Source organism: Pelodiscus sinensis, chromosome 22, assembly GCF_052426305.1.
Source record: "Pelodiscus sinensis isolate ZL-2025 chromosome 22, ASM5242630v1, whole genome shotgun sequence".
NCBI lineage: Eukaryota > Metazoa > Chordata > Testudines > Trionychidae > Pelodiscus > Pelodiscus sinensis.
The window spans coordinates 23,087,457-23,105,778 of NC_143073.1; the positions used below are offsets into that span (position 1 = coordinate 23,087,457).

At 51.0% G+C, this 18,322-nt stretch overlaps 1 protein-coding gene across 1 annotated transcript; it reads left to right on the plus strand.

Moving 5' to 3' along the window:
* Positions 1-206: 206 nt before the first annotated feature.
* LOC102459745 (putative G protein-coupled receptor 33) lies at positions 207-16,378 on the plus strand. Its single transcript, XM_075907376.2, has 2 exons — positions 207-2,817; positions 10,043-16,378. The coding sequence occupies exon 2, from the start codon at positions 10,049-10,051 to the stop codon at positions 11,078-11,080; it is 1,032 nt and encodes a 343-aa protein (XP_075763491.2). The 5' UTR covers positions 207-2,817; positions 10,043-10,048; the 3' UTR covers positions 11,081-16,378.
* Positions 16,379-18,322: the final 1,944 nt, after the last annotated feature.

An 18,322-nucleotide genomic window follows, 5' to 3' on the forward strand; every position in this document is an offset into this window, starting at 1 on the left:
CGTGCCCTGGCAGTGTCCCGCGCCCCACTCCCGGTAGCAACCCCCCTGGCGGCGTGTAGTACGGCCGGGACAGACCGACCCCTCTGGTGCGGGGCGTTTTCGCCTCCTCCCGCCCCCCCTTTGTCCCTGGGGCGGCCCATCCCCTTCTTGCAGCTCCCCTCCCCCCCGGCTCAGTGGCCGACGAGCGCCTTACCTGCATGAGCACTGCTCCGATGGTGGATCTCCCCACGCTGAACTGGTTCCCGACGGATCGGTAGCTGTCCGGCGTGGAGAGCTTCCAGAGGGCGATGGCCACCCGCTTCTGGAGGGGGATGGCGGGCCTCATGCGAGTGTCCCTTCTGCGCAGGGCAGGGGCGAGCCACTCGCAGAGCTCCAGGAAGGTGTCCCTCCTCATCCTGAAGTTCTGGGTCCACTGTCGGTCGTCCCAGCGCTCCAGGACAATGCGGTCCCACCAGTCGGTGCTGGTGTCCAGACGCCAGACGCAGACGGGCACAGAGACCAACGCTTTGCTGTCCCTCGGTGAGGTTGGCAAGGAAGCAGGAAAAGCTGAGAACCGGCTGTCCGGGGGGGGGGGTCCCTTTAAGCACGAGCCTCAGATAGCCTCAGACAGCAGCCACACAAAGCAACTACTGACCTGATGCCCTGCCAGAACCGGTTTCAGCTGCCCTTAAATGCCCCCCTGCGTCCAATCAGTGTGGACGCGCTAGTTCGAATTAGCAAAACGCTAATTCGAACTAGTTTTTAGTTCTAGATGCGTTAGTTCGAATTAACTTAGTTCGAATTAACTAATTCGAATTAAGTTAGTTCGAATTAGCGCTGTAGTGTAGATGTACCCAGAGAGACTTCGCACAAAGAAGGTCCTAGCCAGCCAGCCAGCAATGCAGACCCCGTGAGAATCAGTGAGGTGAGACCACACTGGGCGACCTAAAACAAACCACGTTCCCAGAGCCAGCCTGCCATCCAGAACCCTAAACGCCCCACTGGCTTTGGAAACACGCAGAGACCTAGGGCCTGCAGATGACAAGGACTCTGGGAGCTGGGTTTACAGACACTCAGATACCTGTGGAACCGTTGGGCTGGCCTGTTCCCAGTGCTCTCTCCCTCCTGGCACTTTCCGGCCAGCTCCAGTGCCAGCCCCTCACCTTCTCTGCCTTGTTTCCCCCCGGGCTCAGGTACTTCACTGCCGGGATGATGAAGGAAAGCCACCTGCAGCAGAGCGGTGGGGGGGGGCGTCCTAGCTCTGGCCAGAACATCTCCCCATGAAGATGCAGAGGAATGGCGGCGTGAGTGTTGACACATGGCCAGGGGGCGCCAAGAAACAGGCAGGCGCTCATGGCTGGCGCTGTGTTCTTGTGGAGCAGCAGGCCGTGGGAGAGGTGGTCGGGCAGCCAGCAAATGAGGAATGAGGCCCTCCTGGCCATCCCGCCAGCCCCTTCTTCCTCCTCTCCATCCTGTCCAGCCGTGACGTTCTGCGCTGGCAGAGGCCGCAGGAACGGTGCCCAAAATTCGCCCAATGGAACCATGTCCTCTAGCCCTGAGTCTTGGATCCGGCTTCTTCCCCAGAGAGGGTGTAACTTGCTGCAGGTGAACCTGCCCCGCCACCTCCAGGAGCAGCCCGAGACCTGGGGAAGGAGATGAGCCACACGCCTGGGGCCAATGCCCTGGCCTGGGCCACAGTGTGGGGAGGGCAGGAGCAGACGGGCAGCAGGGACAGGTGGAGCTGCCCAGGCAGGAAAGGCAGAAGAGAAGGATGGAGGAGAACGTGCCCAGAGCGGGAGGTGCTTGCATGTGACCAGCGTAAACCCAGGCCATGCGGCCAGTGACCGGAATTACTGTGAGGGGTGGGACTGGGCTGGCCAGGAAGGGGAGGAGCTGAGGGGCTCAGCTGACTGGGAATAGGGAGGGGCTGGGCTGGGGGAGAGGCTGGGAGACCCTAAGGAGCAGTGGGGAACACAGAGGGGATGGGCGACGAGGGAGAGTCAGACGTGTGGAGCCCAGGCCCGGCAAACCCTGCGTTTGTCTCCTCCCTGCATGAACCGCCTGGTACAGGGAGAACCAGGCGTCCTGGCTGCCGCCCACACCCCCGTGCTCTCCCATCCCCGGCTCTTGAAGGTTTTCTTTTTCCCGCAGAGCTGGCTTCCCAGCAGGGACCTGGAGGTCCCAGCTCCAAGAATACACACGCCCAGTCTGGGGGGGCTTGCTGGGACTGAGGTTTTATGCAGGGCAGGATTTCACAGAAGTTATTTTCACAGAAGCACGTCCCCACCACACGTCAATAGCACGAGAGCCCTGAGAGCTATTACCCTGCTCTCACCACTGGACCCTTCCCCCAGTCTCCCTGCTCTAACCGCTAGACAACTCACTCCTTGGCCAGGTATTGTATCGTCAGTGATGTGAGCTTGCATGACAAGCTCAGGGTTATCTCTGAAGTGCAGCCTGTGGTACAAAAAGGTGCAAAACACAGGCCCTTCCTCCCCACAGGGGCACCTCCCAATAGATGGGCTCCTAGCCCCACATCTGCTGTATTAGTGGGGCTGGAGGCCAGGGCACTTGGGTTCTCTCTCTGCCTCTAAGCTAGTGCCTGCTGCTGCTGTGGGTTGTTTGCTAAGAGTGTCCAGTGACAATTTCCGTTGATGGTTTTACAGCTTGTGGATCTCAGAGAGCAGCTGGGGGGTGGAGCGTGTAGAAGACAAAGCTACAAGGACTGAACTCACCACATAGAGAAGGGCTCCGGAGTGCTGGGACAGACTCACAGACGCTTTGCTGGACAGACACGTCATCCAAGTCTCTGTCTTCACTGGCTCCTGTGCCACCCCGGTGAGTTGAGATGACGGGCAGAGGCCAGGTCTTAAGGGGAATTTTCTTTCTAAGGGTGCCTGGAAGCCACAAATGGGCCATTGTCAAGGCAAATCAGTGGAACTCCCTGCCATAGGGTATTAGCTGTGTTAGCCTGTGAGTCTGCCTGCCACTAGGGACTATTTGGGTTAGCCTGAAGCACACAATAGAGGTGACAAGGGAGGTCTGTGATGGGTGAATTTTACTCTTTTTCACATTAATCAGATGAGATGTTCCCCACCTGGGAAGCCCTAAGACACAGAACTCCCCTCCCTCACACAGCCCTGGAGTTCTCATCCCCATCCCCAGAGCCAAGGACCAAAACCAGGAGTCCTGGTTTCTGGCCTCCCCTTCTCTAACCAGTAGGCCACTCTGCAGAGTAGCAAGAGCATAAGAACGGCCAGACTGGGTCCGATCAAAGGTCCATCTAGCCCAGTGCCCTGTCTGCCCACAGTGGCCAATGCGAGATGCGCCCTCCCCTGTTGCCTATTCCCAGTTTCTGACAAACAGAGGCTCGGGTCAGTATTCCTACCATCCTGGCTAATAAGTTTTGATGGTCCTCACCTCCAGTAATGTATCTAGTTCTTTTTTAACCCTGTTAAAGTCCTGGTCTTCATAACATCCTATGGCAAGGAGTTCCACAGGTTGCCCTTGTGCTGTGTGAAGAAATATTTTCTTTGGTTTGTTTTAAAACCTGATAACTATTGATTTCATTTGGTGTCCCCTGGTCCTTGTGTTATGGGAACTTTTCCTAATTTTCTTTCTCCACATCAGTCATGGTTTTACAGACCTCTGTGCTATCCCCCACTTAGTCTCCTCTCTTCTAAACTGAAAAGCCCCAGTCATTTGAATCTCTCCTTGTATGGCTGCTGTTCCAAACCCCTGATTATTTTTGTTGCCTTTTTCTTACCCTTTCCTATGCCAAGAGCTCATTTTTGAGATGAGGTGACCACATTTGTACTAGGGATGTTAAATTGAGGTCATTTTAGTAATCGAGTAGTCGATAAATTGTTATCAATTACTCCATAGCAGAAGGCAGCCCCGCTCAGTCCTGGCTCTTGCTGGGGACAAGCCTTGCTACGGCTCTGCAATTTAAAATTCAGTAGGAGCTGGGGGGCGGGGGGGGGGGGGAGGAGCAGGCACTGCAGCACGGTTTGGTCCCGGCACAAGCCAGGACCGAGAAGGGCTGCCTGTCCAGCCAGGAGCAGCCCCTGTGTGCTGGCATCCCAGCTTCCCACTGGGACTCCTCATGGCCAGTGGCTGCTGCCGGAACAGCCTCCCTTGCCCCTTCTGATAGAGGTGGCAAGAGGGGAGCAGAAACAATGCTGGTGGGGAACCAGCTTTTAAGCTGACCCCCCCCCACCTCCAGCGTTGACTCCTGCTTCTCCTGCCCCCCTTGCTGCCTCTGAGATAGGTATGAGTAGGCACTTGACAACCCGATAAGCTGATTGGGTAGTTGGCTAATCGACTACTGTCTTACATCCCTAAACTGTACGCAGTATTCAAGATGTGGGCGTACCATGGATTTATATGGAGGCAATAAGAGATTCTCTTTCTTATTCTGGATCTTTTTATAAATGACTCCTAACATTCTGTTTCCTTTTTTGGCTGCCACTGCACATGGAGTGGATGTTGTCAGAGAACTCTCCACAATAACTCCAAGATCGCTCTCTTGTGTGATTGTAGCTAAATTAGTCCCCTTCGTATTGTACGTATTGTTGGGATTATTTTTTCCAATGTGCATTACTTTACATTTATCAACATTAAATTTCATTTGCCGTTTTGTTGCTCAGTCAACTAGTTTGGTGAGATCTTTTTGAAGGTCTTCACAGTCTGTTTTGGTCTTAACTATCTTGAGCAGTTTAGTATCATGTGCAAATTTTACCACCTCCTTGTTTATCCCTTTCTCTAGATAAATTGTAAATAAATTGAATAGGATTGATCCCAGGACAGACCCTTGGGAGACTCACTAGTTACCACTCTCCACTCTGAAAACTGACCATTTATTCCTACCCTTTGTTTTCTGTCTTTTAACCAGTTCTCAGTCCATGAAAGGACTTTCCCATTTATCCCATGACAACTTACTTTTCTTAAGAGCCTTTGAGGGACCTTGTCAAAGGCTTTCTGGAAATCTAAGTACACTGGAGCCTCTGGATCTGCCTTGTACACAAGCTTGTTGACCCCCCTCAAAGAACTCTAGCCGATTAGCAAGGCAGGATTTCCCTTTACAGAAACCAGGTTGACTTTACCCCCAACAAATTATGTTCATGAATGTGTCTGACAGTTTTATTCTTTACTATAGTTTCTACTAATTTGCCCAGCACTTGCATTAGACTTACCGGTTTGTAACTGCCAGGATCACATCTAGACCCCTTCTTAAATATTGGCTTGATGTTAGCTATGTTCCAGTCATTAGGTACAGAAACTGATTTAAAGGATAGGTGAAACCACAGCTCATAGTTCTGCAGTTTCACATTTGAGTTTTCAGAACTCTTGGGTGAATGCCAACTAATCCTGGTGACTTGTTTCTGTTCAGTTTATCAGTTTGTTCCAAAATGTCCTGCAATGGCACCTCAATCTGGGATAATTCCTCAGATTTGTCACCTACAAAGAAAGGCTCAAGTTTAAGAATCTCCTTCACATATTCAGCCATGAGGATGGATGCAAAGAATTCATTTAGTTTCTCTGCAAAAGTCTTCATGTCTTTGAGATCTCTGTCGTCCAGTAGCCCCACTTGCTTAGTCAGCTTCCTGCTTCTGATGTACTGAAAGTTTTGCTATTACTTTTTGAGTTTTTGGCTGGCTGTTCTTCAAATTCCTTTTTGGGCTTCCAAATATCTTTACACTTCATTGATAGAGTTTATGCTCCTTTCTATGTTCCTCACTCGAATTTAACTTCCACTTTTGAAATGATGCCTTTTTATCTCTCACTCTGCTTTTACGTGATGATTAAGTCAGCGACACTTTTTTGGTTCTCTTACTGTGTTTTTAATTGGCGTATACATTTAAATTGGGCCTGTATTATGGTGTCTTTGAAAAGTTTCTGTGCAGCTTGCAGGAATTGTATTTTTGGTGCTATACCTTTTAATTTCTGGTTAACTAACCACCTCATTTTTGTGTCATTCCCCTTTCTGAAATTAAATGCCACAGTGCTGAGCTGCTGAGGTGTTTGTTGCCATGGGGATGTTAAATTTTATTACAATATGGTCACTATTTACAAGCAGTCCAGTGCTAAATCTAGAATAGCCTATCTGTTTGTGGGTTCCAGAACCACCTGTTCAAGAAGCAGTAATTTAAAATGTCAAACTTTATTTCTACATCCTGTCCTGAGGTGATGTGCACTCAGTCAATATGGGGATAGCTGAAACCCCTCCCTATTTGAGGTTTTTATTTTGATTGCCTCTCATCTCCCTGAGCATTTCATAGTCATTACCCTGTCCTGGTCAGGTGGTCGATAATAGATCCCTGCTGCTATGTTCTTATTATTGGAGCATGGAATTGCAACCCATAGAGATTCTCTGGAACATTTTGGTTCATTTAAGATTTTTACTTCATTTGATTCTACACTTGTTTTCACTTGGGCCGTGTCCAGACTCAGGGTTTTTTTCGGGAAAAGTAGCCTTTTCCCGAAAAAACTTCCCCTGCGTCCAGATTCAAGCCGCGTTCTTTCGAAATTATTTCGAAAGAACGCGGCTTTTCTTTCGATGGCGGTAAACCTCGTTTCACGAGGAAGAACACCTTCTTTCGAAAGTTCCTCTTTCAAAAGAAGGCGTTCTACAATGTAAAGAGGCCGTCTTCGAAAGAGAGCATCCAGACTCGCTGGGTGCTCTCTTTCGAAAAAGCGGATTTCCTCTATCGAAAGATCCGCCTGTAGTCTAGACGCAATCTTTCGAAAAAGCCTCTTTCGAAAGAAGCCTGCAGTCTAGACATAGCCTTGTAGTGCTCCTCCCCCACCAGCAAGATCTCTTCTGTCCTTCCAATAGATTTTTTTTTTGTTACCCTGGTATGACTGTGTCCCATTGATTGTCCTTATTCCACCAAGTTTCTATGATGTCTATTATATCAATATCCTCCTTAGATATGAGGCACTTTCGTTCACCCATCTTATTATTTAGACTTCTAGGCTGTGTCTAGACTGCATCCCTTTTCCGTAAAAGGGATGCAAATTAGACACATCGCAATGGCAAATGAAGCGGGGATTTAAATCCCCCCCGCTTCATTTGCATAAACATGGCTGCCGCTTTTTTCCCGCTCGGGGCTTTGCTGGAAAAAAGCGCCAGTCTAGACGGGGATCTTTTGGAAAATAAAGCTTTTTCCGAAAGATCCCTTATTCCTTTTTTTAAGAGGAATAAGGGATCTTTCGGAAAAGGCTTTATTTTCTGAAAGATCCCCTGTCTAGACTGGCGCTTTTTTCCGGCAAAGCCCTGAGCTGGAAAAAAGTGGCAGCCATGTTTATGCAAATGAAGCGGAGGGGATTTAAATCCCCGCTTCATTTGCAATTGCGATGTGTCTAATTTGCATCCATTTTACGGAAAAGGGATGCAGTCTAGACAAAGCCCTAGTGTTTGTACATAAATTTGTCACTATTTAGCAGTCTGCCATCTCCTGATCTGACTGGATGGGACTCTTTCATTTGTCTCTTTCTCATCTGGTCTTACCCACACCTCATTTTCCATCCTCTCCTTTTTCTAGGACATGAAGAATCTCTAAGGGTATGTCTACACTAGCTCGTTAATTCAAGCTAGGTAGGCAAATCAGGCAACCAGAGTTGCAAATGAAGCCTGGGATTTAAATATCAGACTTGAAAGAGAAACCTCTGAACTGTCATTCATGCTTAAATTTGACACTTTATGCTGGGGTCTTAACAAAGACGCTAATTATCTTACTCATTGCAAAGATAGCTTCCCCAATTATCACCTCTAATATCATTAGCTCACAGACATTTACCTCCCTCCCACCCCCCTCTGTTCTGAAATTTGATTTGTCCTTTTTATATGTGTTCACTTTTTTTGATTGTATCCCTTTGGTATATGGTCATGCCTATTTTCTTCCACAATTTGATCTGAGGAAGTGGGTCTGGCTCAAGGAAGCTCATCACCTAATAAACCGTCTTGTTAGTCTTTAAAGTGCTACATAGTCCTGTTTTTTGTTTCACTGATCCATGTGTTTCTCTGCATCCGTCGGCTCTCTCCCAGCTCTTCATTTAAACTGCTCTACAATCTTTTTAATAAGTGCCAGCAGTCTGGTTCCATTTTTGGTGTAGGTGGAGCCCATCCTTCCTGTATATGCTCCCCCATCCCAAAAGTTTCCCCAGTTCCTAATAATCTAAATCCCTCCCTACACATTTCATCCACGCAACAAGACCCTGCACTTCTGCCTACCTGGCCCTGTGTGTTGAACTGGAAGCATTTCAGAGAACGCTACCAGAGAAGCCCTGGATTTCAATCTTTCCTAGAAGCCTAAATTTAGCCTCCGGATCCTCTCTCCTACCCTTCCCTATGTCATTGGTACCTACATGCACCACGACCACCTGCTCCTCCCCAGCACTATACATAAGACTATCTAGATGTCTCGAGAAATCCGCAACCTTTACACCAGGCAGGCAAGTCACCACATGGTTTTCCCAGTCATCACAAACCCAGCTGTCTATGTTTCTGTTGATGGAATCCCCCATCACTAAAACTTGCTTTTTCCTAATGACTGGAGTTCCCTCCTCCGGAGAGGTATCCTCAGTGTGAGAGGTTCCCACAACATTCTCTGGAAGGAGGGTCCCAGCTATGGGATGTTTTCCTTCTGCTCCAATTGACTGCTCTCCTTCCCTGAGCCTTTCACCCTCCTTAACAGCACAGGGGCTGTCTGACCGGAGGTGGGACAGTTCTACAGTGTCCCGGAAAGCTTCATCTATGCACCTCTCTGCCTCCCATAGCTCCACCAATTCATCCAACCTGGCCTCCAAAGCCAGGAGGGTCAGGAGCACCTTGCACAAAATGCACACATACGCCACCCGCCCACAGGGCAGGGAATCACATGCTACACTGGGTGCAATAAACAGGACAGGCCGCATGCTGCTGCTGGGCTCCTGCCTGCATCTTTGTACTCCTACAGCTAATGAGTTCCTTGATAGGGTGTCTGATTAATGAGGGGGTTTTAGTTGAGTTCAAGGAAGTCTTAAAGAATGCCAAGTGTATTTAGTCTCCAGCACAACTCCTGCTCTGAACTCCCTCACCCCCTCCCCTGTTAGCTGCTCTAGTGTGCTAGCTCCACTGTGGCTTAGAAATGGGCTTTTTATAGCTCTGGCCTTCCTGAGTGGCCCTGCCACTGCCTAAGGCTTGACAGGTCTGAAAGGGATTCGGTATCGAAGAAGATTCCAATCGAACAAGGTCACGGGTGGGGCACAGTCTGAGGCAGTAACCCAGAGAAGCAGCTTGGTGGACAGAGGTTTCCTGTGTTATAAAGAGGGGGGATGGACCCTGTCTGAGCCCATGGGATGGGATGTAACTGCAGTTCCTGTCACAGGCAGATAACAGCTTGTTCCAACTTGTAGCAGAGTTCCACTGGTGCCAGCTCCTGCAGGCTAGAAGACAGCAACACTGATCCCACCTTCCTGAGCCAGCTCCACCCTGCCCTGGAGACAGCTTGGAGCCAGCACCTCCTAGTGGGGAAAGGCCCCATTGTCCATTCCCCCCCCCAAGCCAGGCTGCCCTCCAACTCACAGCCACATGGCGTTCCCGGCATAGCTGTGTGTTAGACCAGCTAGACTGTCCCCTTCCTCACTCCTGCCATGTCTGCTCTTCCTCCTCTGCTGCTTATCGCTCCATCTTGCAGCAGTGAGTTCCACCGGCCATAGCCTAGTTGCTGAGCATATTCAGCCTGGACATTCTAGAGGACCAGATAGTGCCCATAAAGGTCCTCTCCAATGGTACATTCCCAGCCCATCGTGGTACATAAGAACATAGAACATAAGAACGGCCGTACTGGGTCAGACCAAAGGTCCTTCTAGCCCAGTATCCTGTCTGCCGATAGTGGCCAGCACCAGGTGCCCCAGAGAGGGTGGACCAAAGACAATGATCAAGCGATTTGTCTCCTGCCATCCCTCTCCAGCCTCTGACAATGAGCCCATTGTGGTATTTCTCCTTTCCTCCTCTTCCACACTCCTCTCATCCTGTGTTGTCCCTTCCAAGTCTAACTCCTCTTCCGTCTCTCTGCAGGGCACCATGGAACAAGAGATCACAATTCTCCCACCAGCCATGGAGGCAAATTCCAGCCAGAGCCCCGCAGCCGTGAGTGCCACACACCTCGTCATGGCCGTGTTGCTCTTCCCCACCTCTCTGGTGGGTGTGGTGGTGAACAGTCTGTACCTGTGGGTGCTAAGGCAGAAGATAAGGAGGACGGTGACCACACTCTGGTTCCTCAACCTGGTGTTGTGCTACCTCCTCTTCACCCTGCTGATCCCCTTCTTCGCTGTCTACATCCTCCTGGGTTACCGCTGGGTCTTCGGCACGGCCATGTGCAAACTCTTCAACACCTGCATCTCCGTGGGCATGTTCTCCTGCGTCTTCCTCCTCACCCTCATCAGCCTGGACCGCTACGCCCTGACCTGCCACCCTGTCTGGTCCCGGCATCATCGCACCATGAGCCGGGCTAGGAACCTTGTCGTGGGTATGTGGCTGGTTTCCTTTGCTCTCAGCACCCCCTACCTGGCTTTCCGGGAGACCCGTGTGGAGGAGGGGGGCAGAATCATCTGTATCAACAATTATGCTCTCTCCAAAGCCTGGACCAGAGCTGAGATGCTGGATCGGGAGAGACAGATCCATGTGGCCATCTTTGTAGTCCGGTTCCTGCTGGGCTTCCTGCTGCCCTTCTGCACCATCGCAGGATGTTACGGCCAGATGGGGTTGAAAATGAAAGAGAAGAGGCTGGCGTGGGGTAGGAAGCCCTTCAAAGTCATGGCTGCCGCGGTGGCTTCCTTCTTCCTCTCCTGGCTTCCCTATCACCTCTACCATGGATTGAAGCTCTGCAAGGATGTTTCAGAGTTGGTGACAAGTGCCATGTTCGTTATTTACATTGTCACATCCTTCTTCAATGCCTGTTTCACTCCCGTCCTCTACCTGTTTGTGGGGGAAAAGTTCAAGCAGGTCTTCAGGACGTCTCTTCTCACCCTGGTCAAGGCGGCATTTGTTGACGAACTCGAGAGCAGTGCCCACGAGTCTAGTGGAAGACACGGGTCAGAAATCCAGAACATATAAGAGGGGATGATCTGAATTTGCCCAGACTTAGGAAGAGTTGAAAACTTGGTGTGCTCCATTCATTGTTAGATTCCCAATGGGTCTAAGGCCTGATGGGTTCCAGGTATTTCACTGTTCATAAACCCTGAGTATTCTTGGATTCTAGAGTCACAGCTATCTCCAGATTCTACAGATTTATCAGTATTTTCAATCTCAGACAGTCATCAGTGGCACCCTTCAATGGCACAAGAGCAGTTGCCAGATCCAAACCTTGTTAGATTAGAGCACAGTGAGGGTATGTCTACACTATAAAGTTAATTAGAACTAACAGATATTAGTTCGAATTAACTTTAATAGGCGCTACACATACAAACCGCTAGTTCGAACTTAATTCGAACTAGGTAAAGCTCATTCTACGAGAACTAATGCCTAGTTCGAATTAAGTAGTTCAAATTAAGGGCTGTGTAGCCACTTAATTTGAACTAGTGGGAGGCTAGGCCTTCTCAGCTTGCCCTGGTGGCCACTCTGGGCACCACCAGGGAAACTTGTCTGTCCCCCTCCCGGCCCCGGAGCCCTTAAATGGGCACAGTCTGGCTACGGTGCCCATGTCAGGTGCAAGCCTGCCAGCACCCAGCCAGCAGACCCTGCACCTGGCACAGCACGAGCCAGCCACCCAGCCCTCCGTCTCTTCCCGGGACCAGGCTGGCAGCTCCCAAGAGCCTGCCCGGGGCTACAAGAGGCGGGCTCCCTCCTGGGCTAGTGCGGACATCGTGGACCTCATCCACGACCTCTGCACTAGGCACAGGAAAGTGGCCGTCTAGGGCAGGATAGCTGCCAGCTTGGCCATCCAGGAGCAGGTTTGCATGAAAATCAAGGTGGTCCAGTGAGACCCCGACCCTGAGCTTAGAAAATAAAAACATAAGAACGGCCGTACTGGGTCAGACCAAAGGTCCATCTAGCCCAGTAGCCTGTCTGCCGACAGCGGCCAACCCTAGGGACCCTGGAGGGTGAATTTAAAGTCAATGAGATGAGACAGTCCCTATTTATAATGCTTAAACTCCATCCCTTGTCATTCAGGTTCCAACCCAGGAATCCTGATTCCCAGTCACCATCCTTCTCTGCTAAGAGTTGTATCATTTGTGAGCCATCCTCTCTTATGAGCTGGGGATCTCTCCAGGTTGTGGGACACTCCTCCATCCTCCGAAAGGACTTGAGCAAACCACAGGCCCGTTCTCTCCCTGGGGTCTGTCTCAATCTGTGAGGTGCTGGTCAAGCACCTGGGATAGCAAAGCGGGGAACCTGGAAGCCAGGACTCAGGAACTTCCAGGAAGCCAGCAAAGGCTGGTCCATAGGTGTTTTTTCTGCTAAGTGTCCAAATGATCCTTTCCAGACCAGGTGGGGTGGAGCATGTAGAAGACAGAGTGAGCTCAACAAACAGGGCAGGGCTTGGGGGTGGCAGCACAGACACACGGACGCTTTGCTGGGCAAACACATTAGGTATCTCAAGATTTCCTAACTGAACAGAGTTCTTCAGGGTTCAGATTCTAGATTTGTGTTTGTTTGGTGTCTCTTGGCAACTTATCTTCTAGGGTCCTGGGAGTTCTAGATTCCTGATTAGATCTAGGGCAGCGTTAGCATTTAGAACCAAATAGTTTTAAACGCCATATGATCCCATGAGTTTTATACTAGCCTGACTCTAGAACCATGTCAAACTGCTTTTGAATGGCATAAAATCCCCTGTATTCCAGGTCTATAGGTCCTCGTGGATTCCAGCTTTCTTCATGTGGCAAAGCCGGGTAGGGCCCCTCGGGTTCTAGATTCCTGGCTAGATCTAGAAGCGTGGTCTCTGTGTGTGTTTTTAATCTCAATTGTTTCTCAGGTGCTAGAATCCTGACTCCCTAGAACTTCGCACATTCAACCACCCTCCCACCTGTCTTTTCTTAGAGCCTTGGTCATTCCAAGCACTTGGTAATAAAGCTGGTTTCATGGTGGCCTTCGAGATTCCTACCTGGCGCTGTAACTTCACGGTTCTAGGTCTGCCAAGGGTTTTAACTATCTGGAACCAAGAGCTCTTAAAGAAAACCCTTCCTACTGCTGCATCTAAAACGGAGAGGCTTCTTCCCTGTCAATGGGAACTAGGCTGGGGATCCAGAGGACCAATATGCAACTGAAGGAAATAAAATGAACCCGAGAAGGGGAGTGTTTTGTATCCCTTGTGGTGTTCACACAAGGGAGTGATGGACAGGAGGAGTGCTGGCCACATGTTTAATTCTTTGCATATTCAGTAGTAAATGTAGTGTGTTCATGTAACTTATTGACTATGTTTCTTCCTAGCTCTTCAGGAAGAAATCACAGCCAGTGTGGGCCATCTGTCCAGCATGCCTATGATTTGAGGGGCATGTGATGGCCAGCACTCCTCCTGTCCAGCACCCAATGACTAAAGGGTTAAACTCAGGTAGCTAGCAAGGGTGTTGGCAGGGGGCCAGAAGACCCAATGTGGATACGGTGCTGAAATCTGAATTGGTTACAGCTACCTGGTCTTCTCTTCCCTTGTCTGTTGTAAGTAAGGGCTGGAGGGAGCAGAGGCAGGGACCGGAATGACCAGATCCATAAGAAATATGGGACATGGGAGTAACTGGACCTTGAAGTATGGATCAGCCCAGATTGTGAGTAGAGGGAGAAGTGGATCTAGTCGTGACCAGGGTATTTGTCTTTGCTTTTGTGGTTTGGTTTGAATGTCTGTGTGAATCCATGCCTCCCCTCCCCCATTCACCATCTAAGAGTTGTTCCCAGAGATTTTCTCTGTTTTAATTTGTTTTACTTACTTGCTGTGTAACACCTAGCAATCAAGTCTGCCTTACTGAATGTATCTTCTGTTGTATTAATACAAATCTCTTTTTTAAGGGGATGATTTGATTCTTGTGTCCTGGAAAGTAAGAGGGGGTCTGTGTGTGCATTTGCCTGCCTAGCGTGTATAGTCGGCTACCAGAGATTTCGGCTTGTTTCGCTCTTTTCCTTTTCCAAGCTCTTTGGGGCAAAAGAGCTTGTGGTCCTCAATAGGCAGGAATTCAAGTGTTCCCTTCTGTTTTTTAGGATGAAATCACTGGATGGTGGCAGCTCTTTGGGTTTGTTTTTTGTCAGAGCTAGTGCTATATCCAATTCAAAGTTCAGCACTGTATCCCCATTGGTGGTTCTCCCCTGCCAACCCCCGTGCTAGCTACCTGAGTTTAATCCTTTAGTCACCAAGTGCTGGCCAGCAATCCTCCTATCCACCACAAAGGGAAACTGAGGCAGGGAGCCACAGCACAACCTCTGTCCCCAAGGTGGCAGTTAGGAGGCAGGAACCCTGTTCCTGTGGGTTGACATGGCTCGTGTCCAGTGCCAGGCTGTTCCCAGGGCTGACGTGGCTTGTGATCAGTGACAGGGAGTCTCACATGTTCACACAAGTGATCGTATCTCTGTGGCTTCAGGTCAGATTATGAACTCAGAAGGAAACTCTGTAGCCATCTCGTGTGACTTCCCGTACAAGCCCGAGAACTTTCCCAAACTGATTCCTACATCAGACTAAGAAGAAAACCACCCTGCCCGGATTCACAATAGCTGGTGATAGAGACTACACCGCAAATCTCGGTCGATGGTAATTCCCCCTTGCTGTGAAAGTTAATTATCTTATATCAAGCCTGAATTCGTTGGACCTTCCTGTGCTAGACTGACCAGCCCCCTGCAGCAGTCCTGACAGATCCCACGTCACTGTCTCTGTGCTGGAGTCCCTCAGTCGCAGACCGTGTCCACATGGGGGCGCCGTGTATCACTCCACGTCTCAGGCCAAAGGGAATTAAAATGCTTCCCTTCCCGGAGCCAGTGTATGTAGGCGTGTGATGGGGGGGGGAGGGCGGACTCCCCTCCCGCAAGCACCCATGCTCGGCCGCGGATGGGCTCCGGCCCTGCTTCAGTCAGCGGGAGTCTTAAAAAAGCCTTGTCGCTTCACCCCTACGGCCAAGTCCCACGCTGCAGGGATGTTCACAGCCCCCTGCTGGGGTGCATCTCTAACAGGGGCCTGGCCCGGTGCCCTCTGCCAAGTGTCTGAGTCCAGTCCAGGCTCCATCTCTTTTCCCGCTCAAGAGGAGAGCGGAGCCTCCAGGGCGTCTCCTCTTGGAGACAGTGACCTGGCAGCTCCCCACTCTAAGCTGTGTCTGGTTCCACCAGCCCTTTTGACCGACTCCCTTCAGGTCTGAGCTGCCACTGAGCCTGCAGTTTCTCTTATAGTCCTCCCCGGCTCCTGGTTGGCTGGTTACTCCATGGCCTCTCTAGCCTCCTGGAGGACTTCTCTATAGCCTTAGGACCTAGCCCCATTAGTGTGTGGCTGGGTAGACTAGGCCCTGAGATCTCTTGCTGGAGGCCTTGTGGCTTTGCCTCAGAAAAGCTCAAGGAAAAGGGTCCTCCAAGCTGCCTCAAGTGGCGGTGAGGGAAGCAGCCAATGGGAGAGCTGCAAAGAGCAGCCAATGGGGGCCAAGCAGGCCCATATAAAAGGCGCTGCAGTGCACATATAGCAAAAATGTATATATTAGTATTGGGTAGAAGACTAGCTGTATGATGCATAATGATTTGATGTATAATGATTTGCTTTTAAGTTCTGTAGCTTCTAATTCTCTCTCTGTCTCTCAGGATTAGATAATGTTACTGTAAGGCCTTGCTCCCTGTTAGCATTACAAATTACATTGTACCTCTTGTCTGCATCATATACTAAGTCCTGTCTTCTAGCAACTATTGCTCTTGTCTGAAAGTCTGTACAGTTGTGTGGTGGGAGTGGAGGGTGTGTGAGGATGAGCCAACAAGAAGAAGTGGAAACTTTGAAGATAACAAGGAAACAGCCATTGTGCCTTAAGGCTGAATTGAATTAGCAGCATTGACGAACCCTGGAGACAGGCAGACACCCCTAAGACTGAGACAACAATGGGCAGCCTGACAATCCCCATTAAAGGATAACTCTGGGGAACACAGATTCACACTCCTAAGGATGGATGATTGTAGCATGACACTGCAATACCCATAGACTCCATTGGGAACTGACGTACAAAAAGGGGAGCTCTTGTCATGGGATTTGGGGTTCAGTCCTGAAAGCCAAGCCTCAGAGGAGTCTCAGAGAAACCCAACTCTTTGCTCAGTCAGCCTGGCCTGGCCTGCAAGACTGACTTAGCCTCCATGGACTGGTAACGATGCACCATCTGCAGGATCTGTGTGTGTGCGTGTGGGGGGTTGTCTTTATAAAGCAGCTGCTAACTGCCTCTCTGCTGTATTCTTAATAAACATGGCATGGTGCCTTTTCCCCTGAAAAGATCCCGTGTGCTTCTTATGAGCATAACACAGTTGGAGGGGTGTGGCTGGAAGCGACAGGACCTTGGACAGAGCAGTGCTGCTGGGGAGGGTGAGATGCAGGGAATTGTAGCAGCGACTGGGTGTGTTGAACGGGACAGGGCAGATGGCTGAGGTCTATAGGGCCCCTGGGGTGGGGTCTGGCGCAGTGGGGAGAGCTGGATTCCACACCCCCCATGAGGACTTTGGATGCACCGAAAAAGAAGGAACCGAACTCTGTTACTGGCCCCCAGGAGGGCAGTGGCCGGACAGGCCCTGAGCAGGCGAAGGCCTTGCCCAAAGGAGGGAGCCTTGGAGAATTCCAGGGCAGGGGCAATCAGAGGGAGCCAAGAGGGGCTGGAGCCCACCAGACGGGCGCTGTGCTGGGCCTCGTGGGACGGACTGAGCAGTGAGCCTGGGACTGAGCTGCAGGCAGACGTTCCAGAGGGGCTGAGACCGGTTCCTGTTGGATGTGGAACCAGGCCGGGTTCGACCGGCATTGCCCATCCTGGAGCATGTGACGCGGCTGGGGGTCTGAAGAGTTGCTGCAAGGCAGGAAGCCAGGCCACGTGCATGCTCTGCTACGGGGCCAGCGAGGGGCAAGGGCGCCCTGGGACCAGCTGTGACAAGCCCCGCCGACCCTGTAGCAGGAAGGGACTTAGGCAGCCGGACGCTCCGCTGCCAACATAAGCGCTGGAAGAGGTGGCGCTAAGGTACCAGGCACCCTCTTACAGAGACCCTTGGGCCAAATCTGCTTGAATCCAGAGGTGGACGATCCCATGGGTTAACCACACCTGGTGTCCAGTTGCAGGGAGTGCCAGGGGTTAACCCCTGCCCAGTATTTGGTAGCAGGGAGTGCCAGGGGTTAGCTGCTGCCCTAGTATCCAGTAGCGGGGAGTCCCAGGGGTTAACCAGCCTCTGGTATCCAGTAGTGGGGAGTGCCATTGGTTAACCACTCCCTGGTATTTAGTAGTAGGGAGTGCAATTGTATAATCACATCCAGCAGCAGGAAGTGCCAGGGGTTAACCGTCCCCTTGACATCCAGTAGCAGGGAGTCCCAGGAGTTAACCACACCCAGTATCCTGTCGTGCGCAGTGCCAGGGGTTAACCACACCTAGTATCCAGTTGTGGGGAGTTCCAGGGGTTAACCACATCTGGTATCCAGTCACGGGCAGTACTGTGGCTTCCGTCCATAGCTGAAATGAGCCCAGATCCATAGAAGCCCTTGAGGCCTTGCGGGGAACGATCCTCGTTGTGTGACTCGTGGACAAAGCCGGGGTTGGCAACACCCTCTCTGCGGACGCTGATGCTGCTGGCCATGCGAGTTGTCTCGTTCTTGTGAGTTCCTCTCTCTTCTTGCTTTTGGTTCGTTCTCACGCCACAACAAGTGTTGCAGAGAAAGCCACCGCCCCCTCCAGCTGCCGCCTATGTGGTCAGGCTGCGCTTTGTTATTATTGGATCTTGCTTGCACATACGCCTGCAGCAGGCTCCGGCAATGCTGACCACAGATGGAAGCCACGGCTCAGACGTCGTTTTAGCAGCAAAAGCCACGACAGCTGAGTCAGCTGCTTACAAACCCAGCTGAAGTTGCAGCCCTGCAGAGCCTGGCCCCGAGACCTGGGGCTGCAGCGGCATGTGACTATGCAGGCCCCCTGCCTGGTTTGTTTGAGGCCCGCCCCTGGCAGGTTTTGCTCTGAGAACATCTCTCTTCCTGCCTAAAAAGCCCATGTTTCAAAGGCCTCACAGGCCCAGCGGGGTTGTCTTGAACCGTGAGACCTTCTCGGCATTGGGAGGAAAGTTCCATGGACCGACGGACTGCGATCGATTGGTCAAGGGACCCTTCATAGACCTTCCCCTGCCCTACATAGCGTCTCTGAATTTTTTTCAGGTGGAAACTCAGATCACCTTGGA

Coding starts and splice junctions, on each gene's coding strand:
- LOC102459745 (XM_075907376.2), top strand. CDS start 10,049: ATGGAACAAGAGATCACAATTCTCCCACCAGCCATGGAGGCAAATTCC.